Here is a 24,470-nt window from a genome sequence, read left to right as displayed (position 1 = left end):
GGGGACCCATTATAATAGAGGATGGTACTGCTGGGGACCCATTATAATAGAGTATGGTACTGCTGGGGACCCATTATAATAGAGTATGGTACTGCTGGGGACCCATTATAATAGAGTATGGTACTGCTGGGGACCCATTATAATAGAGTATGGTACTGCTGGGGACCCATTATAATAGAGTATGGTACTGCTGGGGACCCATTATAATAGAGTATGGTACTGCTGGGGACCCATTATAATAGAGGATGGTACTGCTGGGGACCCATTATAATAGAGTATGGTACTGCTGGGGACCCATTATAATAGAGGATGGTACTGCTGGGGACCCATTATAATAGAGTATGGTACTGCTGGGGACCCATTATAATAGAGTATGGTACTGCTGGGGACCCATTATAATAGAGTATGGTACTGCTGGGGACCAGCAAGGGAAGCCAAGACAGAGAGACATACATGAAACTACTGCATGGTATACAGCAGGGATAAGGAGGAGAGACATACAGAGACATTCATGGTAATACTGCAGTTTACAGTTTACAGTTTAGGCATTCAGCAGATACTTTTAATCCAAAGCGAATAAGCAGGTAATACATCAATATAATAAGCAAGATAATATGTCAGTACATCAACAACAATATAACAAATGCATAGGAATATTAATCTAGAAAAAAGAATAACATAGGTAGACCGCGCACCTAATCTTCTAAAAACGTCTTAAAAAAAGAGAAACTATCTAGCTTCATGTGTGGTCATCGAGGGAAGGTCAGTGTTACAGTAGTGCTATGGGTTTAGGTGGAGTCTGAAGAGGTGAGTCTTCAGTCCACGGTGGAAGCTAGGGAGTGAGTCTGTAGTTCTAAGTGCGACAGGGTCCAGGAGTTTATTCCACAGTTTGGGAGCCAGGAGGGCAAATTGTCTAGGACGAGTGGATTTTTACTGCATGGTACTGCAGATACAAACGAGAGGTTGTTTTTGGTTAGTTAGAGAATCATGGACCCGAACGGCGAGGTTCTTTCGCACCTGCAATGACGTCATTGTGCTCTCGTTGACCTGCCGAAGACGTAATTTAGTTCGTTTTGGAATATGCTGTAACCTTAAGCATTAAACAGAGACATTCAGAGAGAGAGGGACGTGCAGAGAATGATAGAGAGGCAGGGGCTGAGCAGGGGCTGACATTTCTAAAAGGGCCTTTTTTGTGAAAATATTGAAAATAGCAGACCTCCAAGCTCACAACGCGTCCCGTTGTGAGCTTGGAGGTCGGCTATTTTCAGTGCTTGATACCACACATTGAACTCATAGACTGTATAAAAGATATGGACAAAGCGAAGCCATTGGTTTCTATGCAGCGCAAATGACACAATATGGGTCCTTGGCATGGGTGTTGCCATCATAGATTGAAATGCAAACGGGGGAGGATATTGGCTGCCAACGGTCGCGTGCAACCGCAGGGATACATGGGAGAATGTGGTCGGAGCCGAAATACAGGGTTAGGGTTAGGGTTAGGGTTGAAAGGCAATTCTTTACTAGCGATAGGAACAATAAAGTATTCATGAAAATGTTAATTAAGGTTAGAACACGAAAGGGGAAAATGAATGGGATCCAAAGTAGAACAATTCTTTTTGCAACCGGCCAGGGGGAAAACAGCGCAACTAGCGGCCAATCATAGGAAGTTTTAGTTCCGTATTGGGCTCATTTTAAATCGGCGGAACTTTCCCCCTGATTGAACTGAAGTAGGCTATAATCAAGTCAAAACTGGATTTCTATTCAGGAGAGTTTGGACAAGGCAATTCTCTTGAACGCTGCCTTCAGGTATGGCATGGAAAGAGGGCATTTGCATTTCTTTCACCATTGTAAAAAGTAAGCCATTTACCATGAGAGGTAGTGGGTTGTTGGCTGATTTACCACTGTTTCAGGGTAGCCAAACCCTGAAACAGTGGTAAATCAGCCAACAACCCACGACCCTCAAATGGTAAATTGCTTTTCTGCCACTTCTACCATATAAATGAAAGAAAACACAGTTGCAAGGTTATTTAGTTACAATCAACTGCAACACAACAGTGCATGGGCGGGGTCCATGAGCCAACTCAAGGTTGTTGACTGATTTACCACTGTTTTAAGCCAATCAGAATCCAGTATCTGAACGTGTGACCACAAAAAGTGGTATAAACTGCATTCATGGTCTGGAGAGGGCAGTTTTTTGCAGACAGATAAAAGGGCCCCCTTTGATGTCTATGTGTGCACGTGCCTGTTCGGAGAGAGGGAGAGAGAGACTGAGAGAGAGAGAGAGAGAGAGAGAGAGAGAGAGAGAGAGAGAGAGAGAGAGAGAGAGAGAGAGTGAGAAAGAGAAAGAGATAGAGAGAGAGTTGTCCAGGGTGCATCCTTTTCTCCCACTAACCCATCTTCTTCCCTCAGCCTGCCTCCCCCTCCCCAAAACCCTCTCCCTTTTCGCTGTTGGACCGCATCCGTCCCGTTTGTCCGCCCCTCCCTCCGTGCATCCTCCCCCCTCCCTCCCCCCTCCCTCCCTCAATCCTCCCTCCCTCCCTCCTCTGCTCTGACTCAAACTATCTTATCTATCTTGTCCCTCCTTCCCTTCTTCCTCCACTCTTTAAAGAAACGCGGTCAACCTGGCCGTGCTCAAGCTCAACGAGCAGGGCCTGTTGGACAAATTGAAAAACAAGTGGTGGTATGACAAAGGAGAGTGTGGCAGCGGGGGCGGGGATTCTAAGGTTAGCCCTCACTGTCTGCCCATCCCCCCAACCAACCCCACCATCGAGGGGGGGGGGCAAAGGGGGTTGAGTAGTACCCTTTTACCCCCCCCTACCCCTCTCCCAGGCCCCCTGCCCCCACCCCCCCTCCCCACCACCACGCGGGGATGTACGTAACGCACGCATCTGCCCCCTGGCAAAAGAAAAAAAAACGGCCGCAAATAAGCGGTCAGGGAGGATAGTTTTACATGGCGCTCTACTACTCCCCCTAGTGGATATACTACCAGTGCGGGAAGCCTCAAGGGAGAGTGGTCAACCTGAGTCGCGGATAACTGTAGGGGCAGCAAGAGTGACATATCAAGCCGGCAGTGTCAAGGACACCTCTTGTCCCTGGTGGGTGGCTTTTTTTTTTCTTCTTTTCTTGCCGTCCCAGTTTGACAAAGGAGCGGTGCTTAATCTCTGTGAGTCACCACAGACAAAGACCGTTGCTCAGAGAGTAATTTCAGGAGAAAATTACTCTTAATAGCAATCATTACATAATGTATCATTAACAATTGTGCGCTTTTTTTTTTTTTTTCCTTCAAATGAACACCAGGGGCAAAAGGTACGTCAGGAGCCCAGAAAGCAGTGTAAATTATATATTTTATTGTCTTTCTTTTACATCTCCCAAGCTTCCTACGATATTGCAAACCATATCCAATGAGGTCCACCCAGTCTGATAAAGACCTTTAAATAGTTTTTAACGCCATCCAGTGTGACAGAAAGAGAGAGAGAGAGAGAGAGAGAGAGAGACGGATATAGAGAAAGACAGCAAGGAGGAATTATTGTACCACCTAGGCAGGAATATTTGCCTCCCCGCACAACACTGTAAAATCCGGAGTGTTCATTTGACTACGAGAGGAAAGGAATGGAACCATTTGGCTCCTGTTGTATCCTCTCAGAGTCAAATTAACACTCAGGATTCTACAGTACGACGGCAGCTCTGGGGGAGAGTGGGGAAGGACGGAGAGATAAACAAAACAGCGGGAGATGTGGACATGCAAGGTGAAGAACATACAGTAAACCAGTTGACATGGACAGAAGAACGGTTCATGTGAAATAGGCTAGAGGCACAGCAGCCATGTTGGAGAGAAGTTGGGTCTCTTCTTACTTCCTTCACAGGTGTTACCAATGATACTAATGAAGGCTCTGTTCCATTCTGGTCAAACAGAGTCGAGGTGCTGATATTGTGCATGTTGGCCCCCTTGGAAACACTGCCACACCAGTGGGTCTCAAAGGGGCCTTTTCCACCGGCAAAGAACCGGTTCCGGTTCTTTCTCCCGCCTATGGGATGAACCAGAGGTGTGCTTTTCCACCGAGAACCGGAGTTGGTTTTCCGAACCATAAAAGTTGGTTCGGAACCGGAACCACAAAATCCTTGGTTTTTGTGGTTCCAGAGCCAAATCCTTGGCTCTGGTTCAATCTGGTGGAAACGCAAGCCGGTTTGCAAGAACAAACCAAGGTTCCAAGAAACCAGAACCAGCACCTGCTTCTAATGATATCAACGCACTTAATGCGAAATATTCACGTGCTTTCAGACTCTTCAATGCAGAAAGTATCCAGGATACTTGGATATTCAGTATCCAATAACTCACCAATGCAGAGATATTAGTAGTAAAATGTCGACATCTAGTGGTCAACCTCAGAGGAGCGCAAAAATAAAACCTGAGGTGACTCCCAGCCTCGAACCAGATGCCAAGTGTGCTCTGTTCCCCAGTGTAACGCTCCACGCCACTGACCCTGACGGAGCGGCGCGGTATTGGGCGCCGATGACCCCCGTGAGTCGCCACCGAGGCGAGCGCTAGCGAGCCGAGTTGCCGCGACGAACGGTGGGAACGGCGCCCAATCCCACTCAGCCGCGTTACCGAGTTATGTGCCGTTATGGACAGAATAGTAAATATTCAGTCCCTCACTATCAACATCTACCCCACTATCCACGTCATAGATAAATGCACAAAAAAGGAGTCACTTCATCCGTTCATTAGCTCAGTCAGTAGAGCACGGATGCAACAAACCCACGGTTTGGGTTCGATTCCCCTGAGGGGAATAATATTCAAGGCGAGAGATATCGGCGCATGCGTACTTCAAAGTATCCACGGAGGATACTCCTCCGTGGATACCCAGTGCATATTCTCTGCATTCAAACGTCTGAGAAATGGTGAAAAAGTCGGATTGAATGCGAAGAGAGCAGTCGAAGCCGGTGGAACCAGTGCCGGTTCAACTTTCTTGGAACCTTGGTTCGTTCTTGCGAACCGGCTTGCGTTTCCACCAGATTGAACCATGATTGAACCAGAGGAACCAAGGATTTTGTGGTTCTCGTTGGGAACCAACTTTCACGGTTCGGAAACCAACTCTGGTTCTCGGTGGAAAAGCTCACCTCTAGTTCATCCCACAGGCGGGAGAAAGAACCAGAACCGGTTCTTTGCTGGTGTTAAAGGCCCTAAAGTGTGGTCCAGGAACACTCATGGTTCCTTGGGGGTTCCAAATGACCCCTTAAAAGGTGTGTAACTCTGAGAGTGTACAAACGGAATTTGGTTCCGTTTGTACACTCTCAGAGTTATGGAGGTCCTTGAAATAAAAGGTTTGAGAACCACTGTCATACATGAAATGGAACAGAGCCTTCATTAGTATCATTGGTAACACTTTGAAGGAAGTGAGAAGAAACCCAACTTCTTTCCAAAATGGCTGCTGTGCATAGAGCCTATTGAGGCCCATAGCAGATCAATACATGATAGTATCCCCATGCAATTACAGACTAATTAAGATTAACTTCCAATTAAGATAAGAGACAGTCCTGTAACCACTGTAGCTCGGCTGACTGTAGTCTTCTGTTTTCAAGACAGCACTCGGATTGTCTTTTATCTTTCTCAAATGGATTGGCGTTCCTCAATAAATGTTTTATCCACGAAGTTGTCCTCACAGACTCTTTTGAAATGTAAATGAACGACCGATCCACACTAATTCAGACGTTCAGATTTAACTCTTCCCCCACCCACCCAATTCACATAATTGGCGATCAAAAGACATCAATGTGCGTGAATCATTACCAATAGCAATTTAGTCAAAATAACAGCAGTTGCCCTGCTGTCTTTTAAAGAATGCCCCGGGTTATGAGGTGCAGGCAGCCAGGAACCATCATGAATTTAGGGATTTTATAAGAAATTATAAAACATTCATACTTGCCAAAATGTTATGTTAGAAATAGCAATAGCAATTCTACAAGCTAATATATCAGCTATTTCCTGTTCTATGGTAGAAAAGTAAAATCAAGGGCGTAATGAGAGATGGAATATTGTGCCTATAAGCTCATATGCTGTATCACAGTGCTTCTCAAAGTGGGGGTCCAGGGACCCTCAGGGTTCTTAGAGTGGGTTCCAAAAGGACCCTTCCAGGTTTAGTTTAGTTTAGTTTAGTTTAGTTTATATGATCAACTCACAGTAGCAAGTATACATTTATACAAGTCATACATCCACAAAAGCATAAGAGAACAGTAGCACTGTTTGAGGTGATCAAAAGGAATAGGCTGAAGCTATAAAGTGTATCCTACGTATTCATGGTTTAAGATACAGTAATATGTTATAAAAGTGTTCAAATTTACCATATAAAGAGAATGTAAGTAAAAAGAAACTGTAATTACAAGCCCAAAATACATAAGTATAATAGCAAATCAAAGAGTGCCTGTCCTACATGGTTTAGGATACAGTAAATGTTAACACTTGGGTGACTGAACTGAAAAAACTACCCCTCCGCCTGCATTTACCGTTCATTTAGACCGTTAGATTTTCTCCCTTTTGGCCGAGCTGCGCAACACCTCCTCCCCCTGCTGCCGGCGGGGGTTCTATTGTCTTCCAAATGTGAATTAGCATTTCAATTGACCTCTCAAAATACGACGGGACAACAAGCTCACCAAAGCCACACAGTTTGTGAGCTTATATAATTAAACATTTGTTTGGCAAAGCTTTCATATATGTCCCGACTTTATTATTATTATTACTAGAAATTGATATAAGTTAGTTAATTATAAAGAGAACGTTGATCAGTAGGCTCACTAGAGCGAAGCCGTGGCGAGCGAAGCCGTGGCCCAACACAAAGTTAACAAAGAAATTACATAAACAAGGGAAATAACAAATAAAGAATGGTCTAAACACAACTTATAAAGCAACGAAAATAATAAGCTAAATAAGAGGAAACGAAAAATACAATAACTTAGCCAAACAGAACCTTTCCGAAGCGTTCAGAACTCAACAAAAACTCAACACATCTTAAAAATAAATAAATAAATAAATCCCGTCCTGTCCCACTCCTGTACAAGGACTCCTCATACCTGGAGTTGTTGTCTTATGTCTTTCTCTGCTTTACTGTAGCCTACTCACTACTCAAGACACAAGTTCATAGGACTACTCTTCTCGGACCCCGAAAACTTTAAAGGTAGAAATGTATTTTATTCACGGCTTTTATGCGCAACTCTATTGTTGCGCTGACGGCGCCTGGTTTGTGCTGCGTCAGCCTGCGTGCATCTCTTAGTTTTCACTTGAGTTGAGAAACAAACCACTTCAATAGCCTATGATGGACGTTATGTAACATTTTGTCAACAATCTCTGCACCTTTGGAGTAATATAAAAGTTCACTTTGAGTCTTTGACACTTATTTATATCCATCGCGCTGTTCAACTCTGCACAACGCGGCACAAAGCGTTGCAGGGTGATGCGATCTATAGGCCTATATAGAGAGAAAGAGAGAGAGAGAGATAATTCACATTCTCTTCACTCTGTAAAATGTTCACGTAGTGTTTTTTGCTTAGGCATGTAACAATAAAAAGCAAATGATTATCCATAGAAATTAAACGTGCAGGACACAAGTGTCGGGTGCCTATACTGTTTGATCGCACCCATGTCACCGTGACATGCGTGCCGTCTAAAAGCCGTCTCCACTCGGACAGAACAGGCGCAGCGTGTGCGCAGCGTGTGCCGTGTACCTAGGCATATCTATACAAGATATTAATTTTGGCCGATAACTTATAGATCACCCAGTTGTTCTTTATATGTATTATTAGCTGAAATGATGCTTAGCTTTTAGAAACACGCTGTGCAGTGGCAGCAGCGTCGCACTTCTCCCGGTCAGCAAGAGCATCATCTCCCCGCAAATGATTGCTCATGCACGGCTAAAATAATAATAGGCCTACATTATATACACCATAGCGATTCTCATAATTAATATTATATTACTATTTATGAAATAAAACATTTCCAGGTAGTGGTTTTAATGTCTTTGCTAAGCTGACAGTGAAATGCAAATGATCCATTACCTTGAACAAAGGCGCACAACGGGAGCGCTAAACGTGTGCATTCTCTTAGGAGGGGGAGAACTGGGGGAGAGCGGTCTATTCTGCCGATAATTACCGTCAGAGTGGTATAATTGTATTTTATTTCATAATTAGGAAACGTTTCAGAAGGGGAAAAAAAACGAGAACATATATCTTGAGTATTTAGGAAAAGTCATGGAAGGGGACATTTCTGAGACCTTCACAGGGAGAGTTATTGCACTTTGAAATCTCAAAATCGGCCTAAAGGACCGGTTAGTCACCCGTGTGTTAAAAGAGTGTACAGGTTCACCATATAAAGAGAATGAAAATAAAGGAAAATGTGAGTGAAAACCCATATACATCAACAATAGCAAATCAAAGAATGCCTATCCTCTGTCTGTAACTCTGAGAGTGTACGAATGGACCCGAATCGACACTCTCATGCTTACAGGGTTCTTTTGAAAAGATGTTTTCTGATGCATCCATATCTTCCATCCAGCGCTGTATCCCCGTCTCTCTCGCTGCCCAGTCAGAACAGAGCAAGCCTGTAAGCCAATAGTCCTGTCTTTAGGGTTTCTGACCTCCGACGTCCGTTTGGGGACAAGGGACAGCCGGGGGCAGCATGGGTGCGTTACCTGAAGTGACAAAGGCGGGTCCCACTCATATGTCTGTAGCTCGCCCCTATAGCCCCTCGCTCCCCCCAGCCCCCCCGCCCCACAAAACAACGAGCGTACACACATGTACTCAGTGGGACCCGTCCTAGGTCACTTAGCTCTTTGTTTGAAGACGTGCTCTTCTTCTGTGTGACTAAACTATGCAATGCAAATGTGACTATAATATACTAATAACATAAAATAACATGACCTATGATGTTATTTATGTTATTTTTACACGCGAAGAACCCCGGTAAACCTCGCAGTATTGAAACTGAGCGAAGCAGGCGTCTTAGACAAACTGAAAAACAAATGGTGGTATGACAAGGGAGAGTGCGGACCCAAGGACTCAGGAAGTAAGGTCAGTCTCATGCTGCTGCGTCCTCCCCAACCCCACCACGCAGAAACGCTATAAGCCTGAAAACGCATTCCTGAACACCTTCCAGAATATGACACTACAACCATCTCAGTTCATCTTCAGTATTATACGCTGACTGCACAGCACAACGGCCGCATCCGAAATTACATATGCTACATATTACTCAGTGTGCTATTGTCTTAGCTGCCCAGCCGCTTCTGTGCCGAGTTTTGTGTGTTTGTGTTTGTCTGTCTGTATGTAGCGTGAACACCTGCGACTACTTAGCGACTGATTACAGCAGGACCATCACACCTGAAAAGACGCGAGCACACACACACACGCTCGCGCACGCACACACACACACACGCACACAACACAATTGTCTTTATTAATTCGCTTCATTCAGTATTTCGATATTTGATATACATATTACCAGGCCCTCCTCCTCCAGGACCTTTGCCCATACACACCCATTGTAACTTCAAACTCCATTTTAACCATGATAGATTCATTAAAAACATTTTTTTTTCTGGTGACTCATAATGCGATCCTAATACGTGAGCAGGCCCTGTTTTTTCAATAACCTTTTTCAATTATCTTTAATGTATTTTTATTGTATTAATTTTTTTTCTCCATTTTTTCCAAAAAACTTTTATTGAAAGAACACGGCCTGCTCACGTATTAGGATGCGTATGAGTCACCAGAAACAAATAAGTGTTTTTAATGAATCTATCGTGGTTAAAATTGAGTTACAATGGGTGTGTATGGGGAAAGGTCCTGGAGGAGGAGGGGCCTGATAACATTTACATCAAATATCTAAATACTGAATAAAGCAAACTAAAAACTGTCCAGGGTGTTCCCAAAAGCCTGATTAGACGACAAAATGACCAAAAGTTATTTTGAAAGTGGAATATCCCTTTAAATGTAGCTGTGATTGTCTAACATGCTTTTGAGTGCATACACAATAGTAGGTTTGGAATTTGGGGAAAGTGCCCCATCCTGTGGCAAAGCAGAGGTACTGAACACACATCTTGTAGTTCCATAATGGTCGACAGGCAGCTGCAGTTAAACATTGTTTACTGGACATGTCATAATAAGATGTGTTTAGGAGACATATTTTTTGCATACTAAATAGTATGTCAGTATTGAATATCGGATGCAGCCAAAGCTTTTTAAACATAGTGGATATTGCCATACACTGATTTGGCCACATTCAATGCCTTCTCTTCACATTAACAACTACACTGAAGACTTTATACTGTTTGATCTCATGCACTGACCCATAAAGTCTTAATGAATGCTATAGCGATTGCATCTGTGTCATTCTTAGAACATACATGTGGCTATTGGCTGGAAATAGCATCTTGTAATGAGATAATTCTGTTATTAATAATTCATACGTTCAGCATATTTTCCCAATAAGATGTACATCAGTTTCTCTAGTTGAAACAGCATCAGAAATATAAAGTGTATTTAAGAATAGATGAGAGGGCTGTTATGATCTATAATTTCACTGAAGCTCCCAGAGATGTGCTTGAATATCTGAATACTACCGTAGTAGCCTTATGCAGTCGATCAGAATTGGCCACCGCTCCACCAAAGGCCTGCAGTTGGATCTTAAAATGCTTTTGCTTAGGTTTGTAACTAAGATTACATGTTCTGAGTAGCTGTTAATCCATGTTGTGACGTGCATGTGTGGAGTAGTTGTGGAATCAGTTGTAAAAATGTGTACTAGAATAGAACGATGCTAAAGCAGTGTCTGTCATAGTAGTTGTAGTGGCAGTGTAGTGATATGATGCTGGTGACAAGTAGCTTGTGTCCTTTGTCTCTCTCGTGTTCCTGTTCTGCCTAACCTTGTGTCCTCATGTATCCCTGTACCCCACCCTCTTTCTATTCTCTTTACCGCCTCCATTACCATTACCCTACCTGTCCTTCCTTGCACTCTTCCCCAACTCCTTAATTCCTCCCTTGCGCCCTACCCCAATCTACTTCCTCCCTTACGCCCTACCATAACCACTTAATTGCTCCCTTGCACCCTACCCTAACCCCCAATTATGTCCTTGCACCCTTACCCTGACACCTTAATTACTCCCTTGCACCGTACCCTAACCCCTAATTATGTCCTTGCACCTTACCCTAACACCTTAATTACTCCCTTGCACCGTACCCTAACCCCTAATTATGTCCTTGCACCTTACCCTAACACCTTAATTACTCCCTTGCACCCTACCCTAACCCCTTAATTACTCCTTTGCGCCTTACCTTAACCCTTTAATTCCTCCCTTGCGCCCTACCATAACAACTTAATTCCTCCCTTGCGCCTTACCCAAACAACTTAATTCTTCCCTTGCACCTCACCCTAACCACTAATTATGGCCTTGCACCCTAACCACTAATTATGGCCTTGCACCCTAACCACTAATTATGGCCTTGCGCCCTACCATAACCACTTAATTACTCCCGTGCACCCAACCCTAACAACTTAATTCCTCCCTTTGCACCCTACCATAACCCCTTAACTACTCCCTTGCACCCTACCCTAACGCCCTAATTATGTCCTTGCGCCCTACCCTAACCACTTAATTACCCCCATTGCACCCTAACCCCAACCTACTTCCTCCCTGGGCACCCATGTTGCATCTCCAACTCCCACCGACTCCTCCTCCTTTCCCCTTCACTTTCCCCCCGACCACCCAACCACCCACCCACCCACCCATCCACCGCCCCCATCACCTCACCTCACCCATCCTCCAGGATAAGTCGTCCCAGGCCCTGAGCCTGTCCAACGTGGCGGGCGTCTTCTACATCCTGGTGGGGGGCCTGGGCCTCGCCATGCTGGTGGCCCTGGTGGAGTTCTGCTACAAGTCGCGGGCCGAAGCCAAGCGCATGAAGGTGGACCTTAGCCCCCCTCACTGCCCCAGCCCCTCCCCCAGCACCCAGAATCTAGCCACTTATAGGGAGGGGTACAACGTGTACGGCTCCGAGGGGGTCAAGATATAGGGGTAGGATTTAGAGCGCTGACTGCCCCGTTAGCCCGGGGTGTGATAATCATGGTTGTTGGTGGCTGTTAGAGTTCGTTGTAATGTGACATGATGTAGATGTCCGCCGCGGCCGGATGATGTGTTGCCCCGTGCGCTATAACATGTTGTCCGTGGTTATTGAGTATGTGGTCAAGCATTGTGGAACCAACGTCGTCTTTTCGTCGTTTTGTTTTGTTATGATTGTTTTTCCTTGCTTTGAGAGCTCCATTTCTATTTATAGATTTGTTTAACCCATTCAGAAAAGGCACACTATTGCGTTTAATTATTTTATGCTTTAACTATTAAAAAATAGCAGATCTACAAGGTCACAGCAGCGAGCTTGTAGATGCGCTATTTTTCACAACTTTTTTCAAAAATAGTAGATTTAAAAGCTATACCTGCTATTTTTCAATAGTTAAAGCATTCAATAATCCCAGGCCTAAATGGGTTAAATTTGATTGAATTCATCGTTTTTTCTCTCTCTCTCTCTCTCTCTCTCTCTCTCTCTCTCTCTCTCTCTCTCTCTCTTTCTCTTTGCTTTTGATTTGTGTTTGTTATGACTGTCATTATCTAGTGCGCTTCACCCCAGTCTAGACTGGGGTTCGTTTTGTGTGACTGCAGATTTGGTTCCATCGTCTTTGGCTGCAGATGATGATTGATGATGATGATGATGATGATGCTCTTGACTAGACACCTGCATTGTACTCTATAGCTAGGAATGAAAAATATATAATAATAATAATACAGAACCCAGCCTTGTAGTGGGGACGCACAACTCCACGCTCAACATCTCCAACTTGTCTTCGTCAGGTTTGAAACCTCATTATGTCCAAAACGGTTAGAATTTTCAGGATTCAAATTCAAAAACATCGATAGTAGCTGATCGACAAGCTTAAAATGCGTCGCCTCGCGCCGCATTTCGATGCTTTTGTGATGCTGTAGTTAGTGTAGTATATGATCGAGTAGGGCGTTAATTTATGAAAAAACACAAAGTTACAATTTGGAGATAAGAGGTTTCTGCCCGACAGCAAAGAAACACGGAACCTGGATTTCTCACTGCGCCACAGTCAATAGTTCACAAAAGGGGGGGAGAGAGGCCGTCAGAGAATTAGTAGAAGGTGGCCGTTTCTCGGGGGAACGATCGACGAGAATAGCCGATCTACAAGCTCGCAATGCGCCCGGAAGTGCCGCGTTGTGAGCTTGTATAGGATGTGCCAAATGTAGTTCTAAGAGCGGCCATTTCTTGGGTAAACACAGCCTTACACAGGTGTTCTGATTAGACTATAGCATTAGTTCTATGCAATCAAACAATTGAAACACATGTGTTTTGACCCAAGAAATGGCCGCTAAGGACTACAATGACGTAGCCGCTGGCACACACTATATCTGCTATTTTTCAATAGCTAAAGTATAAAATAATTAAGGCCCCTCCACCTTGGGCCCTAGTAACTCAGTCCCACTTTTCCCCCCCTTGTGACGCCCCTGCAACAGAGTGAAGTGTCTGGATGTTCAGTTGGGATGTTAGCTGGAAATATTTACTGAGTGGAGTGTCAGGGCTGGAGTTGTGCTCCTCTTCATTAAACGTCCTAATCAGGACACGCCATGATAACGATTAACTGGTCAACTAAAACACCTCATAAGAGTTGCTACTTCAGTGATGTCCAAGTACAGGCTTGAAACGTGTACACAGTAAAAACATTTATTAAAAGGGTTTTATAATTAATTTCATTTACCTCTGGCTCTGAGAGTGTACACTCTCTGAGTTAGAAATGGATATATTAACGGTACTTTATTTGTATTTTACTTCATTCTTGTACCAATAGCTATAGCTGGGATTAGCCCTGAATACATGACGGTCATGTCCGTCATGCTTCCACATCAACCTGGCTTCTCGTGAGCTAGACAAAGAGCAACGGTTTGAGCTACAGACGTCAGATTTAAAAAAAAAAATAAAGTGCTTACCCAAGTCTTATTTCCCTCCGAAATGATGCCGTTCAACCAGAATTACATGCTGCACCCAGATTGTTTAATAAAAAGCATTTTTTATCCAACAGATTTCTGCTTACCATTTTTATTTTCCTGGTTTTCCCAGAGCCCTCTAATGGAGAGTCGCGTCATCTCTGTTCACTTTAGTGAAAGGAGATGACTGAGATGACGCAACTCTCCACTAGAGGGGGAAAACCAGGAAATCCGAGGGAAAACAGGATAAAAATGCTTTTTATTAAACAATCCGAGAATTCTCGTTTTGCACAAAGTAGTGCAATGCAAGATAGAGGGCGCCAGATCCCTTTGAGTCACACCCTACCACTACTTCCTGTTCATCCACAGAGCATTGATTCTAGTCATTTTCTCCATTAGATTTCTTTTTTCTTTTTTCAACTTTTATTACTTGGGATGGTAAAATGATGAGGCAGACAAATAAAATGTATTTTGACAAGTAATACAAGTTGAAAAAAGTGAAAAGAAAGCACTTAAATCTAATGGAGAAAACAACTAGAATCAATGCTCTGTGGATGAACAGGAAGTAGTGGTAGGGATCTGGCGCCCTCTATCTTGCATTGCACTTCTTTGTGCAAAGGAGAATTCTGGTTGAACGGTTGAATATCAAACCAACCTTTCATAGACATTCTAGAGCCATATCATGTATGGTTTGACCGCCGTCTGTGAAAACTAGCACATGCTTCAACAGTGTAATCATACAGACCAAAAATAATTCTGCTGACAAGTTCACTGACCTTAACTTTTAACACTGTTCAAGTTCTGTTGAACAGTGATGTGGATCCCTCTGTGTAAAAGAGAAATACACTACAGGGTTTAGTTTACCAGACATGGCTTGAATAATGGATTTCAATGGAGATCTCGATTGAAATGTTCTTTTAGGATTAGGCTTAATCCATGTCTGGGAAAACGATCCGCATAATGTCTTCTATTTAATAAACAGCAGCAGTAGCAGCAGTGTCAGCACGGATCAAAGAACTCTCCAAGATCTCTCTCTCTCTCTCTCTCTCTCTCTCTCTCTCTCTCTCTCTCTCTCTCTCTCTCTCTCTCTCTCTGTCTTTCTCGGCCATCAGAGTTGTAAAACAGAGAGAGTTTAAAAATAGAATGCTTTTGAATGTATAGGCAGAAGATAAACACCAAGAAACGAGGTAACGACGTGTGTCGGTGCCATGGAGACTGCGCTGCAGTTTCCTTTAACTCTTTCCCAGTCTCCGCTAAAATGGCTTGTCCTCAGATTAGCCGGGAATTTTTATTATTGTATTATGATCTAGAGTGCATTCATTCATTCAGGCCATCGGCACATCTTCACATCCCACGTGTCTCTTTTTGTTTTGTTTTCGTTGGTTAATGTTTACTTACCAGCGAAGATTCTAGCTCCCCATTGGAATATAGTGGCGATTTGGCGGAGCCTTCTCCCCCCCCGGGAAGCTTCGCGTGCGCGTTTCGTGCACGTCAATGTGGTCACAATCAATGATCTCGGTATGTACCGTAACTCCAAGCATTTTCGTTTCAATCGGCTCCGTCAATGTTGCTAAGCTAGTGGCTGCTGTGTACACAGTAAGTCAATGAGAAAAAAACACCCATCCCCCTCTGGGCCCTCCCCCCTCCTCCTTGCACGCAGATGGGGTGTGCCGATATGTTGGGTAAGCCGATCTGGTGATAAAAAAGGTGTGCCGATATTTTTTTTTTTATCATTTTTTTTTTTTTTTTCGTTTTTAATCACCTAGTATGATTATTATGTGCGACCAGGCTGGGCCGTCTTGCGCAATAATGCGTATATGTGCGTTCAGGCTGAGAAAGAGTTAAAGGGATCCCTGGCTAATATGAAAAGTATGCCTTAATACATTATAATTGTCCTCTATAACTACTATGTAAAATTAAAAAAAACACCTTAAATATTTGTATTTCTCCTAGAAATAGCTCATCTTTCTCTCAATAGGGGAAATGCCTGTCGCAAGTTGATGATGTCATAAAACCATGTGTGATCTATCCCTATGGAATTTATGGCATGCATGTGAAAATAAAAAAACAAACATAATACTTCCTATTATTAATATGAGCATAAAACAAATATTTCAAATGTGTGTTTTTTTTGCACATGCATGCCATAAATTCCATAGGGATAGACCACACATGGTTTTATGACATCATCAACTTGCGACGGGCATTTCCCCCTATTGAGTGAAAGATTCGCTATTTCTAGAAGAAATAAAATATTGAGTTTTTAATTTGACATAGTAGTTATAGAGGACAATTATAATGTATTAAGGCATATTTGTCGTATTAACCAGGGATCCTTTTAATGGCATTCAGTATTTGGTACAGTATGTTATGATTATTTATGATGCATCTTAGGATTGACAACATGTATCTGCGTGATCAGCACACTGGGGCTACTGTAGGCTACTGATCGCTATGGTCAGTGCTTTATCAGATACTGTGTAGTTACTGTCGGGCAGAAACCTTGTATCTAGCCTGATTTCAGACTCTGTGCTGAGCTTAAGTCTGACATTGTCCCATTGACAAGAGATTTCAAAGGGGAGGGGGGTTTTAAATTTGAAATTCCCCAATCACAAGATATCTGGTGGGAGGGGTTGTGTTTGACTTGTGTGTACACAAAAAAACATTCCCCCCTCCCCCTCCCCTCTATGTCAGGCATCAAACAGGTTGTTGTCTTTGATGCTAACGAGGGGTGCAAAACCCCCTTTGAAGTTCAAAGGGAGCAATTAAGAGCTTTGGCTGAGCTCCCCCTCCCTCCACTGTTTCTGGTGATTTTCAAAAGTTAGACCCACCCCCTCCTCCGAGGCTCCGACTCTCATTGGTTCTGCCTAAACCAGAGAAACTTTAGCGTCATATGACAACAACATGCTGTGAGCATTTGGACCGGCTATTTGAATAATTTGTATTTTTTTCTTTTTTTCCACTATTTGAAACATTTTGAAGGTGATATAAATATTCAACCAAGGACAAGTATTAACACAAGCTTGTGACCAAATATTAACTACATCGAATCCTTTATTGGAACACATTTTCCCATTTCCTGAAAGGTAACGTTTTGGACTTACAGGGTTTCCACCCGACAGCGACAATATCCTGTTGAGTGACTCATATCTTGCTGGTCACGCATTACGTGAGCAGCGGATATGAGTCATAACAGATAGGATAGAAAAGAACAGAAAGTAATAAGGAACAACAACCGTAACAGTATCTGATGAAGCAGAGACCATGGGGTCACAAGTCAGCCTGCTCAGACACAGATTGTGAGATTGAATCTGTACAGTATCTGTGGCAGAGTAACCTCACCTACCAGGCTTTCTGAGAGAAAGCCTGGTGTTCGTTCACAACAGGCCGTTTGGTTTCCGCCTAAAGCGCGGAAACCACTAGAAGAAGCGGCGTCGCTTTGATTTGGTTCTCCGTTTGTTTCCCCAATCCCTATTAAAATGCTCGAGTAGCCTTGTGTAGTCTTGCCAGTCGCTAACGGTTGGACTAAAAGATGCATATACCAAATGATTTTTTCAAAAGCAAAACTACTCCGCATCAAGGAGTTTATTAGGTAGGCCCTAAAAGTATGCCCTTGAGTGCAGGGGAATATTTTGTGTTAAAACTGAATCCGGTTTGATCTTTCCGGCAAATTGTAGTCCTTTGAGTACTACAACATGACGTTTTGTGGTTTCCGCTCCAGACCGGTTACAAGCCCGAAAAGTGAAGTGATCCCAGACTAGTGGCAGAGTGTCTCTGAGCCTATGCGTGAAGAGTAGAAGCCCCTGCGGGCACGGTGGCGCAGTGGTTAGCGCTTCGCCTCACAGCTAGAAGGTCCTGGGTTCGATTCCCGCCGGGGGACGCTGTGGGTGCTGCTGGGGGTGTGTTCCTCCCTCTGCGTCATCAGTGCCCACACCCTAGGTGGGGTTGGCGATAGGGCCTTTCTGTGTGGAGTTTGCATGGTCTCCCCGTGTCTCCTAGGGTTGATACCCTCACAAAAACATGCAGTAATCCTGGTCTCAATAATGCCTCCCCCTGGCCAGCCGGGGCGCCTGATGGAGGGGAAAGGAACTGGTTGGAATAACGTGTTATCTCCATGGCACCGCACACATCGCGTCGCGGTAAAATGCGATCGTATCGATCTCGCTATCAAACATCAGTGGCAGACATGTTAGTGAAACGAAATGTCAATTCAGGCTGAGTGTCAGGCTAGTCCTGTGCAGCACATGAGTAAATATACTTAGTTCTAAGTATACTTCACATTTGAACCCGACATGGACGGTCATGCTGTACTGAAACATCACTGAGTAGCCCTCTTCAACGTAACCACACCTTCTCTGAGCAGTATAGTCAGTCGATCCCTCTCTATAAATCTGACACCAAAACCACTCCCCAGATCTCCCCTCTTGTCTCTGCAAAGTCCTCAGGCGAGCGTGAATCAAAACAGCAACCAGGTTCCGACAATGGAACGAGGGGGGAGCGCTTGTTTTCGGTGGAGATGACGGAGGCGCGCCGGCGTTATATTATAAACACAATATGATCTAGCTAACAATCACGACATAGGCTATGTATTATAATCACTAAATCACTATGAAGTGTCTTTAATTATAATTAAAGTAAAAATAGTCAAATAACAAACAAGGACAAATTGTTCTGCCCACAACCTTATCAAACCAAAATGCCTAAACTACTGTAAATGTAGGCCTATTATAACTATGATAATGGTTCTTAACTTCTTGTAAATCCCAATTATTAAGTATAATACTTGACCTTATAAATATAGAATGTGTTATGATTATTTCTTGTGTTATATGTTATGAAACATCGCATGTAGGCCTATTATATTACCTATAACCTATACACGAGTGAGCTCTCGGCACCTCCGCGCGGTCCAGGCGAACACAACGGAGCGCTCCCTACCTCCGGTTCAGCCAATCACAAGCTTCCACTGGCGATACCAGGTTGCTGTTTTGATACACGCAAGTCCTCACCTTCCAAATCCTTCTCCTTCCAAAAGTCTTCCACCATACCTTGTTGAGACTCTACACACCCAGAGCCCTGAAATGCATGGTTGCACCTGTTGAAAATGCAGATGTCTAAAACCCTAAACACACACGGGTCGTTTGAACATTGTTGTGGATTGTTGCCTGCTCTCTGCGTTTGTCTGTTTGTCTGTCTGTGTGTAGATCTGTTCTGTCTGTGTGTAGATCTGTTCATGTTTGCACAGCCTCTGGCGGCCTATAGTTTGTGACATGTGAACTTATGTGTGGTAGAAAGCCTTCACGTAGCTCACTTACTGAACACCAGACACCACATAATCCATAGGCGTATCCTCATTATGATGTATATCGTTTAATGGTGCTATAAAACCAATACATGCATGTTACGTGTATACACTGTTTCATTATGACTAGGGATTTACCGAAAGGAAAAAAAAATACTTGGCCGAAACCAAATGCCGAATATTGGAAACACTTGGCCAAAAAAACACCAAATTACACTGTTGTTTCCTGTTGAGATTGGCACATTTCACCCAGTTGTTTTCATCTCACTCAGGTCATTTTGTCTGCTGACCTCACTCGGCAAACGAAATAAAGTCAAGAAGATAAACTAAAATAAAAATAAAACAATTCACAGGAGGCAACCCCATGATGTGCACTGAAATGTAGTTTCAAATGCACTTCATTGCAGGCGCTTTTTGAGAGTGAAAAAATAAGAAGACACGTGTGACATGTGTGATCTGGGCAGCTTGCCCCATGGGAAATGTGCCAAGCTCAATAGGGAACAACGGTATATACAGTATATAAGTCCTAGAATGTAAGAATGAAACCAAAAAGACCTTTACAGGTCCATTTGGTTCCATTTGTATGCTTTCAGGCTTATGGGGGTTCTTTGACATTAAAAAGCTTGAGAACCACTGATAGAAGCTGCACGATGACATTCAGTATAAAACAATCCCCGTATCATTAAGAATATGCGTATGGATTATGAGCTGCGTGGCGTTCCATAACTCAGATGTGTTTACGTGTGTGTAGTAGTAGTAGAGGCACGTGACGTGTACACGCATGCACAAACGTTCCACACGTATATTATAGCGTGAAACACATGGGTCGGGCACGCGTCCGGGGTCCCAGCAAACAGTCAGGACCTGGACCAATCAGTGAGGTCTCAATTGGGGCCAGATCACAGCCCATATGGGGATGATCTTGACGTCATTACCAGGACGTCATATGGACTTTTTTAGTTTTACAGGATTTATGTTGGTTGAAATCAGGTGATATTCTAGGCCAGATAAATATCATAACTAGTTAGATATGTCCCAGAATATAACCTTATATGCTCATATTTCAACTAACATTACAAACAATAACAATAATCCTGTCAAACAACAAAGTCCATATGAGGTCTTGGTAATGACGTCAAGATCATCCCCATAGAGCATCGCAGCGGAAGTGGTTTACTGGTCCCACAAAAAGATCTCCCATTCATTTTCCCCATAGACTTTTACAAAAATATTAACAATTATGTTAAGCCTAGAACCAAGCCATCCAGGATGGCAGTGAATCATGACCATAAAACCTTTGATCCAATGTGAAAAATATTTTAATATTCAATTATTTGATATACTACATTTAATAACTACCCTTTGTTTAGCGATCTTCAAAATGTTCTTTTCATAGAAACAAAGGTTTTATGGTCATGATTTACTGTAATCCTGGATGGCTTGGTTCTAGGCTTAACATAATTGTTATAAATATTTTCGTGAAAGTCTATGAGGAAAATGAACAGGAGATGTTTTGGTCCAGGTCCTGACCGTGCTTGCCGGGGCGTGTTCTTGCAAAATCTCACTCCTCTTTCTCTCTCTCTCTCTCTCTCTCTCTCTCCATTCTTCCCAACGGCCCCTCTCCCGTGCTGACATCACTCCACCAGCTGACCTTCTCCGAAGCCATGCGCAACAAGGCCCGTCTGTCCATCACGGGAAGCGTGGGGGAGAACGGGCGCGTCCTGACCCCGGACTGTCCCAAAGCCGTGCACGTTGGCACGCACGGCCCCCTGCGACATCCTGGCCTTGCGGTGATCTCCTCCGGACTGCCCTGAAAACCAAAAACACCCTCCGTGCCTTACGTCAACACACACACACACACACACACACACACACACACACACACACACAACACACGCACACACTTCATGTGCATACATTGTACATTGTACGAGTATCAGGTGAATTGACGCATACAAGACAGCGCACCGATATAGAGAGACACATTATGCGGTATGTTCATGCATCGACTTGCGTTACATTTACACACAGCGCCGGGCGTCTGCGGCTGTGCACGACGCACGCGTGCGTGACATAACGGTACGTACAGTGGTGTGTTCTAGACACTATAATCTATGATCCGTGGCTATTCGTGTGGCCAGCGCTTACGCCAGTGCATAATGCCTATCAAATACGTTACTTTGAAAGGTTCACGGGGGCATCCGCTTTTTCAAAAGAAATATTCTTCACAGCATACTCCGTATACCCGCGTGACAGGTAGAACACAGCACTGGGTACGTACTTTAGGATGTACGCCTGCTCGAAGAGACGCGCTCATTGCTCGCACATGTTTACGCACACACGCACGCACGCACACGCGTCTCACACACACGCACACACACACACACACACACACACACACACACACACACACACACACACACACACACACTTAACACACATGCACACATGCACAGTACACAGTCATCTCACCCAATCTCTTGATGCCATTCAACTATAAACAAGTCAAGTTCAACCAAGAGGGACAAAAAAAAGGAGAAAAACACATAAACACCACCAGGATCCACAAAGACCACCATTACCATTTTGACAGGCGGACAGAAAAACAGAGTCGATTATGAATACGACCATGACGAGGATGACGATGATGATGATGATGATGATGATGATGATGATGATGAAGGGCACCGCCACCGATGAAAGGAACGCTCTTTTCCTCGCCGCGTATCGGTCGGACGATACCGACGTCAAAGCCACACCCACAAACCCTGACAACCACGCCTTACTACTAGGAAATCACAACTTGGAGAACCGACCGGTCACCGTCGTCATTGTTATCATCGTCGTCGTCGTCGTGTTTGACTTGCCTGCAAAGACTGAGCGCCAGGAGAGGAAAAAGAAGAAGAAAAAAAGAACTCATCCTTAGAAGACCAGAAAACTGTAAACTTGAAAATCTTCGGACTGTGCAAAACCTTGCTAACGTTTGCCATGTATGGACTGTTCGAACTTATGAACGAGCCAACGAACCAATGCGCTTTCTTACTCCGTGTACAGGGCCGCTCTCCCAGACGAGAGCCGGTTCACGATGATACTCAGTCTAAATAGTAAAAAAAAGAAAAAAGAAACAAAACAAAAAAAGAAAGGAAAAAAAAGACAAAACAGAAATAACCTCCAACTCACTGGTGGCTGAAACACAGCCATAGTATAAATCCACAGGTGTTTGTAAAAAGAAAGGAGAAAAAAAAGTAGAAATTAATGAAATTCTTCATCAACGAACATCATCATGACGGTAGTAAATGCTAAATAATAAATAGATGATCACTTTTTTGCTGAGTGTGGAACGGAAGGCTGTATATTCTGTGATAAACGATGGGCAGGAAAAGTATAAATAGAAGCAAACAGAGCCTGTACTGTCTATACATACGTGTACAATCCCACTAAACAATTTATACTAGACGTCCAAGTTTATATGTATAAAAAATGGTCTACCAGAGGTATAGATATGCAAGATTTTAGACGTCTAAACTTAGACTAGACGTCTAATTGACGTCTAAGTTTATACCTGGGTCTAAATTTAGACGTCTAATAGACGTCTATATTTAGACCTTAACGGATGGCAAAAGTAGTGAATAACTGACCTTAACGGCCGTCAAAAGTAGTGAAAAACTGATGCCTCTGGTGCTTGAGTTCTGTTCTGATGCTCTGCATTTTTTCACTACTTTTGACCCAGGTATAAACTTAGACGTCTATTAGACATATATTAGACGTCTAGTCTAAGTTTAGACGTCTAAAAAACTTGCATATCTATACATCTGGTAGACCAATTTTTATACGTATAAACTTAGACGTCGAGTATAAGTTTAGACGTATATTAGACGTCTAATATACCTAAAAATGTTTGCTGGGATGTATGTGTATACAGTATGTTACATGGGGCGGATCTCAAATGACTACCACCAACGCCAGTGCACTTCAGGTATCACCGTGTCTATTATCATGTCCTACAACTTTGGGAAAAAGTAGCCTTTCTTTTGAAAAGACGAATTTCTGGTTTCCAAGCGCACCAATGGAACCAAAGTTTCCCCATTTGTGCATGTTCACACTATAGGGCATTAACGACTTGTGATTTTTGCAAGTCTACTCGAGTTGAGTTGAAGTCGACTTTGATCGTTTGATGATGTCATCACATCACACACGACCCCCCAATTATTTTGGGGGGGTCCCAAGATGATTACCTTAATGTGCAACATTGTTTTCTCACTCAAATGTAAACAAACCAACATAAAGTTTGAGTGTATAGAGGGTATCTTCACATTTCTAAAGTGACAATTTAAGGACTTTTTAATACCTCTAAAATGACAAATTAAACATTGTCCAAATTGTCAAATACATAGAGGCAGAAATTGCGAAAATAGAACCATGTTATACCAAATGTAATGTAGCACTGTAATATTGGATCATTCCGTCCTTGACAATAAGTAATCCTACTGTTTGAATGCTGTACAGACGCACACATGGAGCAAAAAATAATGACTTTCTCTGGTGGGAGTCGACTTGTGTGATGAAGTCGACTCGTCAACGTTTTCGTTAATGCCCTATGTGTCACTGTTTGTACAACCACCCTCCAAATCTGTGTTTACTGTATATTCTTTTCACTATAGAACTACAGTACATGCGGTAGATCCCCGATTTTTGGGTCAGATGCCGATCACGATTTTGGACAGTCCTAGACTACCGATTTCCGATGTTTTAAGCGATATTTTGGCAAAAAAAAGTGCAACATTTTCTATTTCTATTTGCAGAACTTTGACGGTATACAGATTTTGATAGATGAAAACTTTATTTAACCACAAGCCTAATTCAAAACCAATTGTGAGCTTGGAGATCTGCTATTTTTGACATGCTCCAAATACTGTAGGCCTATATCTAGTTGAAAGTGGTTAAAAAATCGCGGCACATTAGCTGAATAGTTCCCAAATGTTGTCAAAAAACTAAAATGATGGCAGATATATCGGTCTGACTCTAGAATTGACTCTAGAATTAACTATACAGTATACAAAACGTAGTTTATTTAATGATCACGTTGTTGGGGGTCATTTGGGATCCTATATGTATTTAACAGTGTGTGGGAAAAG

General features: G+C 43.3%; 1 protein-coding gene across 1 annotated transcript in view; it reads left to right on the top strand.

Moving 5' to 3' along the window:
• Positions 1–21,149, top strand: part of gria4a (glutamate receptor, ionotropic, AMPA 4a) — a gene marked incomplete at both ends in the record, with an annotated part of 137,125 nt that extends 115,976 nt beyond the window's left edge. The window contains 3 exons of the mRNA XM_080731165.1: positions 2,609–2,723; positions 11,809–11,946; positions 20,982–21,149. Of these exons, the coding sequence (XP_080587291.1) occupies positions 2,609–2,723; positions 11,809–11,946; positions 20,982–21,149 (421 nt within the window). The remainder of the gene's footprint in view (positions 1–2,608; positions 2,724–11,808; positions 11,947–20,981) is intronic.
• Between the last annotated feature and the right edge of the window lie 3,321 nt (positions 21,150–24,470).

This window comes from Nannobrachium achirus (assembly GCF_963921795.1).
Source record: "Nannobrachium achirus genome assembly, chromosome: 8".
Lineage (NCBI taxonomy): Eukaryota > Metazoa > Chordata > Actinopteri > Myctophiformes > Myctophidae > Nannobrachium > Nannobrachium achirus.
Note: the sequence above shows the minus strand (reverse complement) of the source record. Positions and strands in the feature narration are given on the sequence as shown.